The 16,418-nt window shown below is 40.3% G+C and overlaps 1 protein-coding gene across 1 annotated transcript in view; it reads right to left on the reverse strand.

The window, feature by feature from the left end:
- DAW1 (dynein assembly factor with WD repeats 1) overlaps positions 1 to 16,418 on the reverse strand; it is a 63,214-nt gene that overhangs the window by 2,444 nt on the left and 44,352 nt on the right. Inside the window, exons 7-11 of the mRNA XM_019503607.1 lie at positions 10,599 to 10,706; positions 8,446 to 8,552; positions 2,906 to 3,008; positions 1,121 to 1,235; positions 122 to 198 (exon numbers count right to left, since the gene is read on the reverse strand). Coding sequence (XP_019359152.1) covers positions 122 to 198; positions 1,121 to 1,235; positions 2,906 to 3,008; positions 8,446 to 8,552; positions 10,599 to 10,706 — 510 coding nt within the window. The remainder of the gene's footprint in view (positions 1 to 121; positions 199 to 1,120; positions 1,236 to 2,905; positions 3,009 to 8,445; positions 8,553 to 10,598; positions 10,707 to 16,418) is intronic.

Genomic DNA, 16,418 nt, shown 5'->3' on the forward strand with positions numbered 1-16,418 from the left:
CCCCCCAAAAAATCTGAACATTGCTTATATTTATCATCATTTCTGGGACACCTAACAATTAATGGTTACCACATCATTTGGAAATAATATAGATAGGCATAAATCACCCCAAAAAACTCACCTTTGAAATTTCTCCTCCATGCCCTTCCAGTTTTGCAATGCATTTTTTTGTTTCTGCATTGTAAATTCTTGCTGATCCTGTAGGAGTAGAAGAGGGGGTCATCTGTAATTGTTTTGGATTTTCATAAATGGTTACTTTTACTAGAATGAAGGGCCTCATACTCAATCTATTGAATTTAATAAGAATCTTGACATTAACACTAATGGAAACAGAAGTTGTTCTGGGTATAAATAACTAACTTAAGGTCCAATGCTGCACATATGAACATGAATCATTTTTTTCCTCACACAAGGAAACCTATCATGTTTTCAAGGTTCATCCAAGCAATAATTACTACTAAGAAGTCATTATTTACCAACTTGTAGTGCACACTGACATTTTAAATCACCACAAATTTGCCATATACACAAGTAAAAAAAACCCATGGCCTAGTAGGAAAATGTTGGCTTTTTACTACCTTTGATTGTGCAACCTTTAAATTTACACCCACAGTTGGACCAAGCCATTTGCACTCTGGATAAAACACGAGCAAAAATACAAGCTAGCAAATGGTCCAAGTGATAGTTTTCACCAATCTATTTTTGTCAGATTTTTACTACTGACAAGTTATCTTCATAAACTGCATTATTTTACCTCCTAACACAGGAGCTACCAAGCTAGACCAAATAAGTAGCCCATCTAGTATAGAATCCTTTTTCTGACACTGATAAACATCAACTATTTCAACAGAATGGGCAAATCAGTACAACCTAGTAGTATGCAGTATCACATGGCTTCATTAATATGTATTATGGGAAAAATCTTTTGGGTATTGGGATACTTTAACATTGAAAATTAATATTTTGAAAAATAATATGCCTAACAAAACCCTCAAGTACCAGAAATGAAACAAAATCATCTTCCTCCACTCTAGAAATCACCCTAGGGCAGAAAAGCTGCTCTCATTTTTTCTTAACTACCAGCATGTGAAAGCAGTCCAGCCCTGATCAAGTCACCTACCATCAGCAGAAGCAGTTGCAATACGCTGGCCTGCATAATCAAAACAGACATCTAATACTTCGTCATCGTGACCTGTTAAAGTAGCCACACGTGTCCCAGTCACCGCATTCCAAAGCTGCATAAGGATAAAAAGCAATAAATGAAAACCTATCCAAATAATTACATGCCATCAATAGTAATCTTGCCATTTATTTTGAATAAGTTGCTTGATATGCATGTAATCAATCAGTACCATGACTGCTGCATATATATGCACTGCCTTGGTGCCTAAGAGAAGGTAAATATATTAAGAAACCTATCAATATGATATTCACCCAGATATAGAAACAAATAGAAAGGAAAATGTACTGGCTTAGCACAAGGCAAAACGAGTATCATTAGAGGTCTAATTTTTTGTTGCTTTGTTTTAATCTTAACAGGCACCTATACATGTGCAGGGAGGCTGCTCCAATGCCCTGTAATTACAACATGTTGGAGCAGACTTAATCCAGTCTGCTGGAGCATGGTAATTACTGTGCTCCAGCAGACTTCAGCACACTGAAAAACGGTGGTGGGGGCGCTTTAACTAAAGCTTGTTCGATGATCTTTAGTTAAAGCACCCCACCACCATTTTTCAGTGCAGGGACACTGATACACTGATACACGTGATGTTCTGGGCGCTTTAATTAGAGCAGCTCTCAGCGCCGCTCTAATTAAAGTGCCCCCCTCCTGGACCACGTCTATAAACACCAAATATGTTTGGGACATACCATTATTTAAGCAGAATTCTCTACTGAAATGAACAGGGCATTCAGGTCTAAAAACTGATGTTTTATTCTTCAGAATAAGAGCTGAACTGATGGTACTACATTACAGTACTAATTAATTAATGTTGCACATTTGTAAGGAATGCATATTTCTAAATCAAGAAGCTGAGTAAGCTTCAGTGGAAATCACACTATCAAAGTCATAGGGATGCAGGGATAAAACAGATCTGTATCAGAAATTCTACATCCTATTAATGTAATCCAAAGAAGTGAGGGAGGGGAAAGCTGCAGCTATTTAAAGCTAGTCAAGAGAAATGTTATTTTCAAGGTAGGTAATGCAAAATGTACTGAAGATAACGGAAAGGATTTTTAAGTTAATCTAACTAAATTAGTTCATCTCTGCACCAAGTCTGTGAGCTCCATTTAGTTAGGAAACAAAAAACAACATTACTCAGAAAAAAAACACCCCACAGGATTAAATGCAGTGTAAAGATCACTGTTTCACTGTAGTGCAGTGATCAGTATGCACCAAATCATGACACTGCACAAAAAAAGTCACAGAGCAAGAAAGCCCCATAACCTTTTGTGGAATTTCCTCCAATTCTTCTGCCATCAACACAAAAGAAGTTCCCAGGCCACATGGATTTTGGGCATCTCTTTAGAAAATCTGTCCTACCCAAGGGTATCCAGGAAGTTTGCAGCACACTCAGAAGGAGATAATAGCTCTTCTGAGTCAGAATCCAAGGTCAGACCACACTAATATCTGTCCTCTCTTCTTTCTACTTATTTCACCAAATTAGCTGTAACATCACTCAAATCCTGTCTTCTAGTTCAGCTGCAATGGGTAACCATTATAAATCATTAGGCAGTCAAAATGTGCAGTATGCAAAATGATTCTGAATAGGTTACAATGCTTTTCTGAAACACACAACAAACTTTAAAAGTATTCATCATAAATGAAACCCAACAATAGATTATTTGCTGTATGGCCCAGGCAGCAATAGATAGAAGGCATTTGGTATAGTTCCAATTATCTTACCATGCATGTTTTGTCCATTGATCCAGTAACAATTAGGGAACAGTCCCAGTTGAACTGTGCACTGCTGATCTCTGCCCGATGACCTATTAAAGTATGTAACTTCCTACCAAAAGAGAACTAAAATTTAGTTGTACATTTGCTGGTAAAGTGATAGTAAAATACAAGTATATGTTATAGTTGGGAAGACAATATAATTAATGGCTAAAACCCTTCCTGCCTCATCCACTAATATCATTGAGAGTATTAGTGCTGAGGGAACAAGATTTGGCTGACTACATCCAGAAGGCAGTAAGGTTGGTTTAACATACTAGTGGCATATCAACACGTTTCTTCTCTCAACCCAAAAGTGATGGAGGGGGGGATAATAGAATGAAGTTCCTTTCATACTGGCTTCTCTTTGGAGTTTCCTACTATCTACTTCCATGTTTCTAGAAATCATTTTAGAAATAACTCCTCAGAGCCACCAGAAGAAAATTATAATTTATTAGTATGCTTCTAAATAATCAAAATAAATGTACAGTACACTTCTCTTCAGATGAGCTACCAACAAAACTAAATACAAATCTAGAAGACCCCGAATCAATTCTAACATCAAACTTAACAAATCATGTTCCCAATTCTACACAAAATCTCCATTAAAATCCCGGATAGTTTTGCCAGAGTAACGAAGGTCGGATCAGGATCATATGACAATGCAAATAAGGATTCCACATTATTATAGTGGCCCAGATCATGTTAAATTCAGGATTTATTATCGGAACAAATGTACAACACCAACAACACTAGTTTTGTTAAATGCTTCAAGCAGCTTTAGCTGGGAAGTGCTGAATAATTAACCACTGATGCCTGCTTTAATTAATGATGTGCTATAAAGCACTAGAACCAAGAGAAGATTAATTGACAAACATATTGAAGGGACTACAAATTAAGATATATATCACATTATACAGCTACAGGTTTAACTAGTAATCAAATTAATGACCAGACAAGCAACAGAGTGAATCTGTGTAATCCAGAATACTCATTTCAGTGGCTAGACCAGAAATAGAAAGACCTTAATTAATGTATATGCTAAATGAAACATTCACGACAGCAAATCTTCAGAGTAACTGAACATTATATTTGTTTAGTGTAACAACAACAAATAAAGCTATTACCTTAGTGTCTCTTTAAAGAATTACTCTATTTTCTAATTACATGTTTCCTGCTTTGTTGTTACTGAGTTGACCTTTTTACACTAACTAGATGTTGAGGAGCATTTTGGCTCTGTGAATTTATTACTTGGCCATCAGTACTATTGTCATATTATAACAGAACCCAAAATCTCACAAAAGGATAGAAAACCCAGGTTTACAAAGGCAGATTAGACGAAGATTAAGCCTTTGGTCAAACTTCTACGTGCCCCAACTGGATGGAAAAGTAAACCAATATACTTAATAAATTACATTGTTTGGAACATATCACTGAAACTAACCAGTCACCGATTAGATTTTAAAATTCTATATGGCAATTAGAGTTATGGAAGCAACACAAAAACTATCTCATTTTAATTTTGTTACATGCATACCTCTGTTGTGCTTACTTTCCATGACCATTAGAGTAGCCAACTCTTACTGGTACAAAGGCCCATGGACAGTGAACTGTTTAATTGTTGCACCATATATGATGCATCTCACATGATGAGATACTACCTCATAGTGTCTCATGAGCCCCAAATACAGGCAATTAAATGAGACAATGTATCATTTTCAACGGAGACTAGAGTTGGTTGAAAATTGTCCTTACTGAAACACTTCTGATGAAAAGGATTTTTTTAACAAAATGAAAATTTTCATCTTTTGACTCATCGATAAAATGTTAAGATTAAAGTTTTCTGAAATTCCTTCATCTTGTTTACCTATCTTGTGTCAATCTAACTTTTAGAGAGATTCAAAGTCCAGGTGTCCTCTCAAGCTTTCCTAATGATAATAAAGTATGTGCTTAGCCAGTCAGATAACAGAATTAGATAACATGTAACACTGATATCAAATCACAAGCAGCCAATAAAACTCAAATTTAGAACGTCAAGTACCAAACCTGTTCTCCACAGAATGCAATTAATCACATTTGATGAGATTAAAAAAAAAAGAAAAGAAAAGAAACCACACAAAGTATCTAGTGCAAATTAACAGAAAATGACTAAGAAAAAAATTACAAGCCACAGATTAATTTTAGTGGACAGAAAACAAGGTCAAATTAGTCGGGGTTATTTTTCACAGTGAATTATTGTATCAGCTAAAATAGTATTTTAAGTGTTTCTTTCCTTCATTAATAGTGCACCACTGCCCTAAATCCTGGCATGGCTATGCTGCCCTCTAGCGATTGCAACCCATACAGAATGTAAAGCAGGTTACTATTGCTACTACAAGCTCCATGGACACTATTGGGTACTCCTGATATCTCTAATGTCTGTGTGATTATCTCACTTTCTAGTACTTCTCTATTCAAAGGAGATATGTTCTTAATCTACTACACAAGCATGATTATTTCAGCAGTTAACATTTTAACCTATAGTTACTTATTAGTCACTTCTTAGTTTCACTGCTGGTTCCTACTCCATTTTGCGCAGTTGCTTTCTACTTATGTTATTCCTTTAGAATCAACATGCCAAGAATCACTGATACATCCAGCTGGAAAACATCCTTCATGAACATGGCAGCAGTCAACCAGCTCATAAGTGATTTCTATACTGGGGAAAATTTTAATGCATACCAAACTAAACAAATTGACTTTCATTTTTTTATTTTTTCCAACACTGCTAATTACCAGAGTTATTGTTGTTTAAACAAGAGCTTCCTCCTTACCAGTCCATCTGTAATGTGATCCTGAAGTGAAGTCACAGTGCTGAATCTGTAACATCGCAATCATTTCTGTAGAAAAACAATGCAACATTAAAATCCAAAGACTCTGACTTCACTGCAGGATCAGACAAGAAGCAGCTGAAAGAAAGACCCATTTCAAAATACAAATATCTTCAATAACAAAAGGAATAAAATAATAAAATTACCACGCAGAGACCCAATCTAGTGAGCTGCTGAGATCCTGTGAGGCACAGTGGCATAATTCTTAGTGTTTCAGGATCAGGCCAAAAGATCAATCACATGCACACTATTTTCTTTCTCAGCAGGATTACCTTCAGGGTTGCAGTGTTATATCACCCAGTTTATTACTATTCCCTTCACAAGCTAATTTCAGAGAGATTCTGCCTTGTTTCACATTGAAAGAAATCCCTCATGAAAATGTAATGAAGTCTTCATATCAACAATAAAAAATAAATTGCATTATCTACTATAATCAAGTGGTTTAGAATGTCATTTGTATTGAGTCTTCCGCTGAATAAACTAGGACTTGTGAAAACAATATAACCAGCAGGGGCGACGCGTGGGGGATCCACGGGGGTGTACATGCACCCCCTGTCCAGCCAATGTCCCCGTTTAGCCAGCAGGCAGGGGGTCAGGCGGGAACATCTTTTCCCCGCCTTGCAAGCGCCGGCTGGGGAGCAGGGATACCAGCAAAAGCCGCGGGAGCTCCAGAAGCGGCATGGCCACTTTTACGGTGAGTGAAAGCAAACCCATCCCCGCCCCCGCCAGCCAGTCGTATTGGCCACTGGGGGACACTCCCCATCCCAGGCCACTGACTGCTGTCAGGGGGGGCACATGTCCCCCCCCCGCCTTCCCCCCCAATTCAAGAGGCACCAGACACCCATGATTACCAGCCAATGTTCAGCTATTTTTATCACATCATGCCAGGTATTGGCATAATCCTGAACTCTAGCTAAAGCACCTGATTCTTCTATCAATTACACCAGTCTTTGAAATCAATAGATTTATATTGTCACAACACCAGCATAAGAGGGAAATCAAACATTCTCTATTTATTAAAGACACAATAATAAGACTGATTTCTTTAGGGTTGTTGGTTTAGCCATGTTGATCTAAGAGTTCCTCAAGAACTGCACCAAATTAGTGCTATACCTAAGATACATAGCTGATATCTTCATCATTTGGACTGAAAACCTGCAGTCTCTGATTGATTTCTATCACAAATTCAATAATCATCACCTCTCCATCACACTCCCTCTTGAATACTCCAGCACCAACATTTCCTTTTTTAGACACCATGGTCACTATCCAGAATGGTAAAATACAAACCACCATATACAAGAAACCCACGGACCAACATACATATCTACACAAAACCAGCAATCACCTAAACACACCAAGAAAGCTGTAATACACAGGCAAGCCCTCTGATACCACCAAATTTGCACTGAGGAGACTACCCACAATCGTCATCATGCAAATCTCAAAAGGGTCTTTCACCCAACAAGGACACTCCTCCAGAGATAGATCACACTTTTGAAAGAGCCACCTGGATACCACATGAAGAATTGCTGCAGTACAAATAAAGAAAATCCCCACAAATCACACACCATTAGTTATGACATACCATCCCTCCCTGGAACCTACACGGAAAATCCTCAAACAACTGCAACCCATAATAGAAGAAGACCCTACTCTTAAAGAGATCTTTCCAGAACCATGCATCCTAGCCTTTAAACAAGCAATGAATCTCGTCACCAGAAGCAAACTTCCTATGACCCAAAGCACACTGAATGGATCCAGAAAATGCTGGGACAAGACATGAAAAACCTGCCAACATTTCTCCACCACTCCCACAATTACTACAGCCCACAACAGAACCATCACCATTCCTGGATCTTACACCTGCATCTCCAGTAATGTAATATATCTCATCCACTGCACTAAATGCCCCGATGAAAGACATGCAGGAGAGACCAAACAACTGCATACCAGAATGAATGGACACCAGAAAGCTATCAAAAACAAGAATACCCAATTACCTGTGGGGGCACAATTCTCACAGAAAACATTCCCTCTCCAATCTCTCAGTTCTAATCCTCAAAGGTAATTTACAAAACACCTGTCACAAATGAGCCTATGAACGTCACTTCATCAACCTACCAAATACAAAAAAAATCACGGACTAAATTTAGACACTGGATTTATGGCACCTTATTAGAGATGCACCAATACATTGGTCCATATCGTATAGGCACCGATAAAAGGAAAATCGACATTATCGCAAACTGGCTTTTTTGGCTGTTGTGGCCGATAATGTTGCCAATAAATGCCACGTGCATGCACGTGGGATGGAATTTCTAGCAGCTCACAGGAAGGGTATGGGGGGAGGGCTCTCACCACTCTGCACACCCCCCGGGGAGGCATGGAGGGCACATGCATGGGGCAAGGGCGGGCTACCGCTGCAAGCTGGTACTGGGGGTGACTCCAAGCTCTTCCTGGTGGGGAGGCGGGGCAGGTCTGCACTCAAGGCAGATAAATCAAAGGAAATATAACGACCTTAATATTCAAAACAAAGCAGAATTGCAAGGTTTAGAATTTGTAGTCCTTGGCAGTACCCCTTTAAAAAAAGTCATTAAAACAAGACAGTGCAAAGTAGGCTTATGAATCTTTTAGTACCTGCCAGTGCCAACATCCCACAGTGCAACTGTATAGTCAAAGGAGCCAGTGATTATCCTATCTCCTGTGGTATTAAAGGACAATGCAAGAATTTCTGCTGAGTGCCCCTAAAAATATTTACAAAAGGTTATTCAGGATATATATTAAACTTTTGCATGAATCTCATCCAATAAACAACTTGTGTAGTAGCATTACAAAGAATAACAAAGAATACTAGACTTCATTTATACACATGCATATACTGCCATTTCTATTACACCATATAGCCCTTTGCTATGACAATCTACTGTATTTATTAGGGTCTTGTAACTTTGTCTTTACCACAGCCTGTTAGATCTTACTGCCTATATTAAGGCATTTAATAATTAGCATGCGTCACCTAAGCATACTGCAAACAATTCTGTGATGACAGGAAGAATAAATTTTAACTGTGATCTGATAGGTCTTTTCTACATCTAGTTCACATGTTAGCATTTGCTAACCGCAATATAATCAGATGATTTAATTACAATGAACTAAGGGTTGGATTGTCAGTAGCCATAGCAAGCCAGCATGAGAGAAAGCATGCAAGTATGTGCAGACACAAAACAACTGAAATGGTCCAAAACGTTAGTGACTGGGAACAAGTTCACAATTGCTGTGGAACAGGCTGCAGACACATGTAACAACCGAACTGTTCCCAAATGTCACTGATTAAGAACTGGTCCACAATTGTGTGAAAGGCTGTGGCTCCCAGGGGGTGGGAGCAAGCAGCAGTCCAGGATCACTCACAGGGAGTGAGTGTGTGTGGGGTGCAGGGTAAGTGGGACAGAGCCAGGGAATGCTTGTAACCATGCTTTGCAGGTCCCAGGAAGGGGGTGGCAAGGTTGACCTGTGGCTGGGTTGTTTTTACTTTTCTGCTTTATCTTGTCAAACATGAGTTCAATAAACTTCAATAGCCTGCAACAGACCAAAGTCTTCAGTGTGCCTAGCTGACGTGGGGGTGGAAGGGGATAGGGGAGGAGTGAGGTGTGTGTTATGGTTCCCAGGGCTGCCTGGAGGAGCATGATGAGTGAATGGCTGCAACTGGTTGTTAGAAAGATGTTAGCTTTTACTGGACAAGTGAAAGGAAGCTCACTGACAAAAGGTGCCAAAAAAAGAGAAAAAAATGGGGCAGGAATGTTCTGGCCACGTACTAAAGCAGCTAGTTGCAGCAGTAAAGGGGAAAGGGTGATGCAGTGTGAAGGACTGTGCAGACTGGTATCACAGAACACTTGGTGTCCATGCATAACATTGAACCAGTTCATAGTATACCAGCTCAAAACAGTATTTGATATTTCAGGTACATTTCTGAACCACCCCAGGGGGGCTTTAAACAACTTTAACAAACTTGTATGTCTGTCTGCTCCAGGTTTAAACTGCATTTAAACTGTTCAAAGTGTTTTGTGAGTCCATGCAGTTTCCTGCATGTCCCCTGCTTATCTTAAACATAGGCCAAAGACATCCACATTTTCTACAGCCCCACCTCTCCCAGGCATGCTTTTCTTCAAACAATATGGGAAAGTGAGGAGGTGGTATTGCCTTCCCTGTTCCACAGGTCAGACACTTGAAAAAGGATAACTATGCACTTAGATTTAGAATTTATGCAAGGGACTTGAATATACTTATAAGTTTAGGCAGAAGTATTTGAACAGCAAAATTCTAGTAAGTCAAACACAGGCAAGAGAAATCACAGCTTAGACAAACTTAGTAGGCTCAGTACCCTACACACATTCTGAAAAAGATGAACTGTAGTCTCAAACATTAATATTTTTTAAGTTACTTTACATTATCTCTCAGAAAAATTACAGTGCAGTATTCATAATGATAAGACCATGTTAATGAGAGAAGTCACGCATTCTGGCCTAGGACAGTAATTACACTGAATTGTGACAATCTGACATTTGATGGAACAGGCTTTTATGGTTTTTAATAAAAAAGCATAGCTTTCTTACTCGTTTTGTGTTTTCTTAATCCACTTTTTAACTACAGTAATTAAGGGACTCAGATGGTAATAAATTATATGCCTAAAAGTACTAAGAGAGATAATTAAGTACTTCTGTCCCCTTCTATCGCAATTAGTAACTTTAAAAAAAAAGCAACCACCTTCAGAACTATAAAGAATGCAAGCATACATTTAAAGTGACCACTTCCTCTCCATTCTGTATATCCCAGAGTTTGGCTGTGGCATCCATGCTTCCAGTTGCTACCAGAGTGCTTTGAAGATTAAATGATAAACACACCTGTAACAAAAAACACGTGGAAGAGGGAAGTGGTAGAAGAAAAAATATGCAATTAAAAAAAATTAAGTGGGTTGAAATTACTATTTCAAAATATGGCAATACTACATCTTACCAGTCTGTGACCTATAAATACAGCAATGGTACTTTAAAACTGTGATCACAACTGGAGCATCCCTCTGAGATTTTATTAGAGAAGAAACAAATCTTTATCAAAGCTCTGGGTGATAAATCAGTGGACTGACCTAACTGGTTCTTTTATAAATGACTTTGTGTTGAAAAAGTTTATAAGAACATATTTGAGCCTAAATTCAAATTAGACTTTTCAGATATAGCTGCATTTTATATTGTCAAATAACAAAAATGAAGCAAAGTCCCCAACTCTTCTCTCTCACTGAAAACTGACATAATCAACATCTAGTCCTCAGTAATTATTCAGTATGGTAGTTCTATCCCATACCGTATTTACTCAAATATAAGTGGAGGTCCCCGCCCCCAAAGAAATCTTCATTTACAATTGCATGTAAGGAAACCTTATTAAATACATTGTCTATCGTTAAACTGCTGCCAAAAGTAGCAGCTGCTCAGTAATGGAAACCTGCTATGAAGCTGATTAAAATACAGCCAACACTGAGCATGACTATAAAACACACAGCCCATCATGGGCAACTATATCTATGGAAACCTTTTTTTTTGGTGTGGCCCTTAAAAACCAAACAAACAAAAACAACTTGCAGTTGCTCCCCAAGAAAGGAATGAGCACTGGGTCTGCAATATCAGGTCAGCGCCCAGAGAGACCAAGGCAACCTCCAACACCCTCCCCACAGGTGTCAAAAATGCTGATGGGAAACTTTTTTTTTTGTTTTAGCCTTTAAACAAAAAATAGGTGGATGTTCCCTCTACAGGGAATAGCATTGGGCCTGGAGGTACTGCAATATCAGGCAGGCACTGAGAAGGCCAGAAGCAGCCCTTTCCCCTTGGTGCCAAAAATGCTACATTTAATATCAGCCAAAAAGGCTGAGATGCTGATGGGAACCCTTTTTTCCCCTTGTTTTATCAAGACTTCACATCACAGAAACAACTACGTATCATAAACATACAACTATATTAAGCCCTTAAACAACATACATCAACTTCTCGCAAAAAACAAACCCTTACAGAAATCTTTTTCTTCATACAGAGCCCCATGAAAAACTGGTACACTTCAGTAATCACCTGAAGTTCTCCACCCCTATCAGTCCTCTCCCTTTGTTTAATAAAACAAGTGTGTCCATCCTTTTCCCTCCACTTCTCTGCCTCTTCCTCTCTAATCTCTTCTTTGTCCTGATTAATGTAGTGTTTCAGTACATGCAGCTGCAACTTCAGGCACTCTTTCAGTGAAAGCCTACCCCTTGAACACCCAGAGGTTTTGTATGTTCCATACACTAGGTTTAACCATGTTAATACAGTCCTTAATGACATTTCCTCCAGTCCCTCAGGTATGTCCATATAGTACCATCTCCCACACTAATAACAGGTTTATTTTGGAGACACTCAGAAAGCAGTAGACCCTTTCCCACGTGGACTCTTCGAAGTGGTCTGATATACTCCCCATTTCCTCAAAATCGCAGCTGTGTGAAATTGGGTCATATGCACTGCTTGCCCCTCTCCCTCCATTATGGCCTTGCATATTGTGCTTACATATTTCACATAGACGAACAGTCCCAAGTCCTGCAGCCCCACCTCCTCATCTCTCTCACTTTGTACAGGTCAGCTCTAGCCAACCTCTCATTTGGCATTCCATAAGAACACACATATTTCCCTCTGTACTTTTGCTATCTGCTACCAAGTTGGTGGGAATACAATTCCCGTATATAGAATGATTGGCAGTAGCAGAGCCTTAAATGCCACCGCTTTTCCAACACAGAGCAGTGTCCTTCCAGACCATAACCAAAACATTTCCCGTAGCTTTGCTTTCACCTTTTCCCATTCAGTATTGCCTTGTCCTTTGGTGTCTAACAGGATCCCTAGTATGCTTATTTCTGTCTCTCTTATTACTTCTCCAAGTCCCTCCCCCCTTCTTCCCACTCTGCTTTAAGCTCTCTTTCTGCTGCCTCTCCTCTGGCAAAAAGTATTGGGACCACTCTTCATTTTCTCCCACCCAGGGTGCTGATGTTAAGAATATTTTCTCTCTCATCTTTCTTTTAAACCAGGTTTCTAACTCTTGCCTTGTTTCTTCTAGCTCTTCTCATACCCGTCTTCCTTCTGTGGCTGCCATTAGCAGCTCCTGCATTTTTCTTTGCAGCTCTCTTAGTTCTGTCATTCTTTTCCCAGCACACCCTTCAGCCTTCCTTCCCGAAGAATTCTTCCATCCTCTTCACCTTCTTCCATCATTCTCTGATACTCCTGAAATATTTCTTCAGTGCTCACCACCCCATATACTGTCTCATGTATGCTTAACATCTCTTCATCTTGTAACAGCCACACATTTAACTTCCATAGTCCCTTCCCTGTCATGGGTCTCTTACCAAGACTCATCTCCACCTTCAGCATACTGAAAGCCACATGCATGGGTTTTTTTCATCCTTATCCCTATTTCTTTTGATATAAACACAAAGTCAGTTCTTGATTCTTTCCACTGGAGTCTGTCCTAGTGAAAACTCTCTCCTGCCTATGCATCTCTTAGCAAGTCTTATTACATTTGTAAACTGTCTGGATGAGCTATCTAAAGCTCCATTTCCTCCTTCCCCTGTTTTGACACCCACTTCAATTATACAATTGAAATCTCCTGCTATTATGGACGGTCCTCCTCCAACCATGTAAACTGTTAGCTTTCTAAGCAGCATATTCCTTCCCTCCCTCTCCAGTCATGCATATACATTGAAAAATTCTGATTCTATTCCAACTGATAGTTCCATTTGTTGCAATCTGCCACTGATGACTTCATCTACCTGCTCTCGGTTTTTGAATAATATTGCTATCCCTGCTGTTCTGTTTTCATTTGTCCCTGACCGCCAAGATAGATCCCCATCTCCACCTTTTCTCAAAGCATTTATAATCCCTCTCCCCTGATATACCACATCATTGTAGGCAGATTATGTCTCCCCTTACTTGGCTCAATACTGGTTGTATCTGTTCCAATCTTTTCCTTGTTAAAATACTCCTGATGTTAAGCAAAACTATTGTTAATGCCATTTATGCTTGTTTTCAAATGAGTGTGCCTGTCCCTCTAAGGTTTGTCCCTGCTTGCTTTGAGCTGAGTGTACCTGTCCCTTAAAGTCTGTCTGAGCTACTGCTTGGGTTGGTCGACTCATCCCCCTTCCTCACTCACCTTCCTGTAGCCTTTTCAAGCTGCCGAATCACTTTCCCATTTAGGAAGGCATGCATATTCCCACCTCCCTGCTGCTTTCTGCCTTATGGTCTCTGCTCCAGGCTGGATTTCAGAGGCATTGGAGACAGGAAACTGCTTTCCAGCTCTTCCTCCAACTCACCTCTGCCATTATCAGGTTTCTTCTTACTGGTCTTCCGCCCCTGCATTTTCTTTCTTTTCCTGGCCTGTCTTCCTGGTTCTCTCTCTTGTTCCATCTGCACTTTTGTTGTCTGTAGGGTGTCTTCCTTCTTCCCCACCACCACCTACATGTCTGAGCTGTTTGCTGTACCCGCCTTCCCTTCCATTCTATCTCCTCCTCCACTGCCTCAGATCACAAAAATTTTGCCCCCCTCCTCTGTTTCACTCTCCTGCAGGATTTCTTCCAAAATTTTTAAGTCAGTGTCCAACCTCTCCTCCTCCAGGTTTTGCTGTTCCCCAGGGGGTCTGACTATGCTTTCAAAGGCTTTTGGACACCTACAATACAAGTGTACCTCTCCCTTACAAATACTGTATGTTAGGGACTCCTGGCACTCTGCTGCTTTATGCCCCATCCCCTCGCATGTTTAGCACACCATTAGGAGACAGTGTGCAGACAGGTGCCCCACCTTTCTGCATTTGCTGCACTGTTCCAGTTGCCTGCATTACATTATAAACCTGGTTTGCCCCAATCTTGATCACTGATGGGAGGTGCAGTACTCCACCTAGGATCCACTTGCTTGCTTGTAACACTATTCATGCCCTCCAAGACCCCATCTAGATACCATATTGGTCCCATACTTTCTCTATCAACTTTACCCTTTGGAAGTACTTTGGAAGTTTCCATCCATCTTTCTATGTCTTCCATCTCTAGTAAATCTGTGTATATTCAAACTATAATCACTTTCTCTCTTCACTTTTCCCCTGCTATGAACTTTATCCCTCTTAATTCCTCCCTCTCACATTTCTCTGCATACTTCTTCCAAAAATTTTCATACCCTTCTCCATCCCAGTAAGTCAGTTCCCAAGTCTTTTGATTTGAGAAAGCAATCAGGTGGGTGAGATGCTCCAACTGCACCTCCAAAATCTCAAACAGAACCTTTTCCAGGAAATAATATCCATTTCATTATCGATCCCATCTGCCTCGTCTCCAGTTAAAGTTGCCTTTATCTGCAGCCTCTACTCCTCTTGGTACCACTTCCATGTTTTCCCGCCATGCTACCCCTAGTGGGCTGGCCTGCCATTGTATTCCTGCTGTCCCCCCCACTTCTCGCCTGATGTACCTTTTCCTGCAGCCCCCACTGTCTCCCAGTCTCCTCTGCTCCTGTCTTCCTTCTAGCATCATCACACTCACCATTACTGCCTCCACTGTTGTTCTCACTACCATTTTCTTTCTTCTTCTCCACCATCATCCACTCTTCATCTGTCTCCAGATCTTCATTTCCACTCTTCAGCTCTTTTACCACCCCATGTTTACTTGCCACCACTGCCATTGTTTTGAGCTTTGGGTTTCTCTCCTCCATTCCTTACACCAAAATACTCTATCAATCCCTTTCTCTGCCTTTAAGGCAGGGGTAGGCAAAATATAGCCTGCAGGCTGGATCCAGCCAAGCCAGCTCCCCACCCATGGCCCCATCCCATATAGGGTGATTTGGTGAGCTGTTGCAAGGAGAGAATTGCTGATTTTGTCCATAACAATTCCACAAAACTCCCTACGTGGTCCACGGGCCCAAAATTTGCCCACCCCTGCTTTAAGGCATTAATCAGCTTTCGGAACTGATAGAAGACTATTACAAGGAAAGGTTAGCACAACCCATCTAAATTAGATATATTGTAGTGTTCATTTTGCTCAGCCCCTTTCAGTGCTGGCTCTGTTTCAGGTCATGGTGAGTTCAATATATTTTGACATCCTCTTCACTCCCATAGCTGAGCTGCACCTGTCTTTCCCATTTTCAGTGATTCCCGTTTCTTCACCAGCCTTATATGTCTTGCAAACGTCATCAAACAGGGCCTCAAACAGTTTACCCAGACTCCCTCTGTTGGCCCCTGTCTCAGCCTAGCACATATGATTAGTGTGGTCTCCTCGTCCATGAACAGCAGTTGGACCAAGTTCCCTTGCACCTCATCTACATATAAATTATTGGGAGGATTTCCATACTTATGACAAGAACACCCAGTTCCAGTCATGAGTAAGGGGCTAATTAACACATGAATCCTTTGGGGTGGGAGAATCTGGAGTACACACACATACTGAGCAGTGCTAAGGTATGGGGTCACCATGGCTTGAAACACTGTTAACTCTAACCAACCCCCAGATTTATTTCCCCTACTGTAGCAGTGTGAAGGGGACAAAACCAAGGCAAATCTCTAACAATTAGATTCTATTCCTG

Source organism: Gavialis gangeticus, unplaced genomic scaffold (genome assembly GCF_001723915.1).
Source record: "Gavialis gangeticus isolate Ggan-Ray unplaced genomic scaffold, GavGan_comp1, whole genome shotgun sequence".
Classification (NCBI taxonomy): Eukaryota; Metazoa; Chordata; order Crocodylia; family Gavialidae; genus Gavialis; species Gavialis gangeticus.